A 4497-nucleotide genomic window follows, 5' to 3' on the forward strand; every position below is an offset into this window, starting at 1 on the left:
AAAAAGCTTTAAGAGTAAAAACCGGAGAAATTTTTAGTGGACAAACAGAAATAAATGTAACTCCATTAAACTTGTTGGAAAACGTTTTCAGGGATTTTAGTGGGAAGAAATGATTAGGTTTGTCCTAATGGGAAGGGAGGAGATTTAACAAAGAAATTAAGGAATTTCAACAAGTAACTCCAGCAAATCTGTTGGAAAACACTAAGAGGTAATCTTCTTTCTTCGACCAGAATCTGGCGAGTCTTCTGTTGACTCTGCTATGCAGCACAAGTTAGGTTAGGGGACATTATCCAAGTCTGATAATGTTAGAGAATTAATCAAGAATCTTTCCAAAAGAAAAGCTATTTTGCATCTGATGCACGATAGTATTCCAAATATAAGTCAATAATACACCATGATATAATCCAAATCAAACAACAATCACATAGTTTCATGCTAGTTAATGTTCATCTACTTGATTGTATACACCTGTCATCTGGTGACCAACTATACAACCAGAAATCTTCTATGATCAACACTTGAATGCGGATCCATCCGAATTTCATCATCTGACTCATCTGTTTGCAAGAATTTGGCTTTCCTCCTTCCATCCACCTGATGATATCTTCTGTGATCGCTACCCGCCAAGGCCTTGCAAGAACTTTTTGACAGCACATAGGAGATTTGGTCCCAGCTTGGTTGCTCACGGACCCCTGATAGATCAGTGCACAACAGCCCCAGTTCAATTGCTTCTTTGGCTTGATCAACGACTGTTTCTTTCATTTTCATTTTCTCATCAATCAATTTCTCAAAGTTCTGAGGGTAGTGAAGTCTAAACCACTGAACAAAACCAGCCTCACTACTCTCAACTTCTTCCATTGGCCTCATATTTGATACCATCTCCAGTATAAACAAGCCAAACTTGAATATTCCTGCAAACAGCAAAGTATTAAGCACATATATGGTTTATAAATAGGCAAATATTAAGCCTATATATGGAAGATAAGGCAATTACTTACTCTTGGTATTGTTGTTACCATCATCCACTTTGAACCTTGATATTAAGGGCTCTCCATCATCATTCAGTAAAATGCTTTTAGTCTTAAGATCACACTCAACTTGAGGCCATTCTTCATTAAGATAACGCACTCCTTGAAGGATCCCAACCATTACTTTCATTCTGCGCTTCCATGATGGATTAGCATTTCTAAGCCATGTCTCCACATTCTCTCCATCTTTCCATTCACTAACTGTGGCTCTTAATCTGCGCGTATCACACCATCCCAATACTCTAACTAAGTTCTTATGCCTTAGTTGAGAAAGAATCTTACATCCTTCAGCAAATATTCTGCGAGCATCTTCTCTTGAAAGACTCTCATTGTATACCTCGATTCTCACTTCAGTTCCATCTCTCAAAATCCCATAATAAACATCAACTGAACTTGTCTTCTCTACCAATTTCTTCTTGGAAAATCCTTTTGTTGCTGCCTTTAGCATTGATGGTGTGAACTCGTATCTCCTTCTGAAACACCCAGGTAATATATCCAGTCGCGAAGAGCACAATACGCATAAACAAAACACCATTACCAGCACAAAGATAGGTAAAACCACCAGAATCAAGAAAACTTTAAAACTAAACTTGCTATGATCAGGGAAAATACCAGAATGAATAAAACTCGTAGAATTAAAACGTTTAAACAACTCAGAATCCAAGTTTCCACTTTCTGAGAAATGATTGTATGAAAGATTCAGAAAAGTGAGATTAGGAAGCGAAGAAAGGTTTTTTACAGGAACATCACCAACGAAATTATTATGGCTTAAGTCAAGATCACGAATCTGTGAACAGTAAAAGATATCAGTTGGGAAATTCCCCTTCAAGGAATTGTTCGAAATATCAATGTATGTGATGGTTAAGGGACAGTATTTCCAGAAGAAAGTGAAAGACAGATAAAGAGGAGCTAAGTGTGGTTTCTTGTGAAGGTTTATTTTAGGGAATGATTCAACGCAGTTTAGATTATGCGAAATGTTACACAAATGGCTAGCAACAATGGTGGACTTGAAGATTTCTTCAAGATCAAAAGGCGTAGCATTGCAGTATCTCAGTGAAGGGTTGTTGATGCAATTGTTTGTGATTGTTGCGTTGAAGTCTGGCGGTGGTTTCAAGTTGTTAAGGTCTTCTATGACTGAGGGGCAAATGATGGGTACAATTGAGTCCAAAAATACTGAGAGGATCAGAAAAAGAGTTGCTGAAAAGGAAGCCATTTTTTTGAGTTAGTGCTGTTTTTCCTTTACTATTTGCATTTGCCAAACTTCTGTTTGATCTTCTGATTGCGGAAGACAACAGTTTGATTCATATAAAGCCATGTTTGCACGTTCTAGCACTTACTGACGGTTAAGAATGGAAAGGGGCAAGTGATGCAATTCTAGACATGGAATTCAGTTGTGATCTAGAGTCTCATCCAATACTTGGTAGTTATCATGAGATGGAATTCGTGGATGTTTTTCTGCCTAAGAAACGTGCTGGATATTGATCATTGCAAAAAAAAATTAAGCCACAAATTACAAATTAAGGTAACTCAAGAATAGTTTTCATCTCAAGAAAAATTTTCAGATTGCTAAGGCTTATTGGTCACTGCTTGATCTACAGGAAAGCATCTGTTTGGTGTATGGCGTGATGTCTCTCCTTGTTTTAATCTTTTTTTTTTTTTTTTTGCCTCACTATTCATAACTTTGGGGCATCAACTATGGATAGTTGTGATAACTACTATATCTACCTAGTTTTGGAAGGAAAAAAGATAAAGTAAAGTACAGACACATATAAACACAAAAATCCATAATCCTATAACCAAAATAAACTTTCATAATTAGTTATAAAGAGATATTAATTAATGCTTCGTTTAACATCAGGTTTGCCATCATCGCTAGTACTATGCAAGAGGCGAAACATAGACTGAAAATAGTAACAACGGAAAAAAAAAACTAGCATTAATCCTCAAAATAACTGAAAATTCATTTATAATGAAATAATCATTAAACCTTGTAATTTTGAGATGCACAAACTTAAATAAAAAGGAATAATTTCACAAACATCTCATGGGGTGTACGACAATTACATGAAGCTACCCACTGATTTCAAATTAGTGATTAAGGCACACTTGATGCGTGTGCAACAATAAGTAAATATTTTAAAAAAATTTAAAGATATTTGTTGAAATTATTTTTTATGAGATTTGGTTTTATATTTTTATAATACATACATAAAATTGACATTTACATAAATAAAATATACAAATAGACTAGGGCAAATTACACTTTATCTCCCTGTGGTTTAGTATTTTCTTACATAACCCTCCTATAGTTTCAAAATTTATACATAACCCTCTTATGATTTGGATTAAAGTGTCAAAGTGACGGAATTTGCAATCTATAACGGAGTCAACTAAAATATCAATAATACCCCTATGTAAAGTTGAAAATTATTTATTAACCATAATGGGGTTATGTGTATATATTGAAAACCATAAGGAGTTTATATGGTAAAGCACTAAACTATGGGGAGGTTACACAGTAAAATATAAAATCATACGGGATTAGAGTGTCATGCATATTATGTTTATATATTTTAGTCATTTCAACCATTTTAGTTTTTAAACAAGGGTAATTCGACATTTTTATAGGTTTCATTACGGATGATCATTTCCGTCACTTTGACACTTAAATTCAAACTATAAGGGTGTTATATATAGTTTTTAAAACTATAGAGGAATTTTGTGAAATTTAGCTATACCATAAAGGGGTAAAATGTAATTTGTCCAATAGACTATTATTTGGCAATAAGTAGTTGTAAAAAGAGAGGCAGAACCAGTTAATAACAGTGGGTAGGACTAGGAGACACAGAATTAGATATGATAACGGGTAGGAGAAGTACAAGTAGATTGACAGTGGGTAGTTGTACTTAAACGGTAATTTAGAAAAATTATAAGATGACAACATTTTGTTTACACCAAAAGACTCCCTACCATTTATGTATGGTATATATAGAGATAAGAGCAAAATTGAAAATACACTAAATTGGTGTTAACTCTTTACATGTTGACACCAACACAAAAATCCAATTTAATGATGTAAGCAAAATATATCATATGAATGTCCTAAAATGCCCTCTATCAAAAAAAAATTTTTTTTTGACAAACCCCGTAAATAGGAGAGGAATGCCGGTCCCAAATTTTATTCAAATAAATAATAAATAAGTAAGCCCTCCTCCAAACTTGGCAAACAAACAAAATAAAAGAGAAAAACTTTTCCAAAGCGGCATGAAGAGAAACTTTGTACGATCTCCTATTTTTAGAGGCAAGTTATGGAAAACTTTTCTAAAATATCAAGCATAGTCGGCACAAACAACATTCTCAAGCAATTAGCTACCGTTCGCAGTCGAATAAACAACCATACAACTATTAAAAAGGTAAAAAATAAAAAATAAAAAAATTCTCTAAGATGGAAGAGTCATTCTTCTATCTG

At 34.1% G+C, this 4497-nt stretch overlaps 1 protein-coding gene across 1 annotated transcript; it reads right to left on the reverse strand.

Moving 5' to 3' along the window:
- Window positions 1-305: 305 nt before the first annotated feature.
- LOC113729375 (uncharacterized) lies at window positions 306-2513 on the reverse strand. Its single transcript, XM_027253678.2, has 2 exons — window positions 999-2513; window positions 306-911 (listed from the first exon to the last, which is right to left on the reverse strand). Exons 1-2 carry the CDS (start codon window positions 2239-2241, stop codon window positions 487-489), a joined length of 1668 nt encoding a protein of 555 aa, XP_027109479.1. The 5' UTR covers window positions 2242-2513; the 3' UTR covers window positions 306-486.
- Between the last annotated feature and the right edge of the window lie 1984 nt (window positions 2514-4497).

This window comes from Coffea arabica, chromosome 2e (genome assembly GCF_036785885.1).
Source record: "Coffea arabica cultivar ET-39 chromosome 2e, Coffea Arabica ET-39 HiFi, whole genome shotgun sequence".
Taxonomy (NCBI): domain Eukaryota; kingdom Viridiplantae; phylum Streptophyta; class Magnoliopsida; order Gentianales; family Rubiaceae; genus Coffea; species Coffea arabica.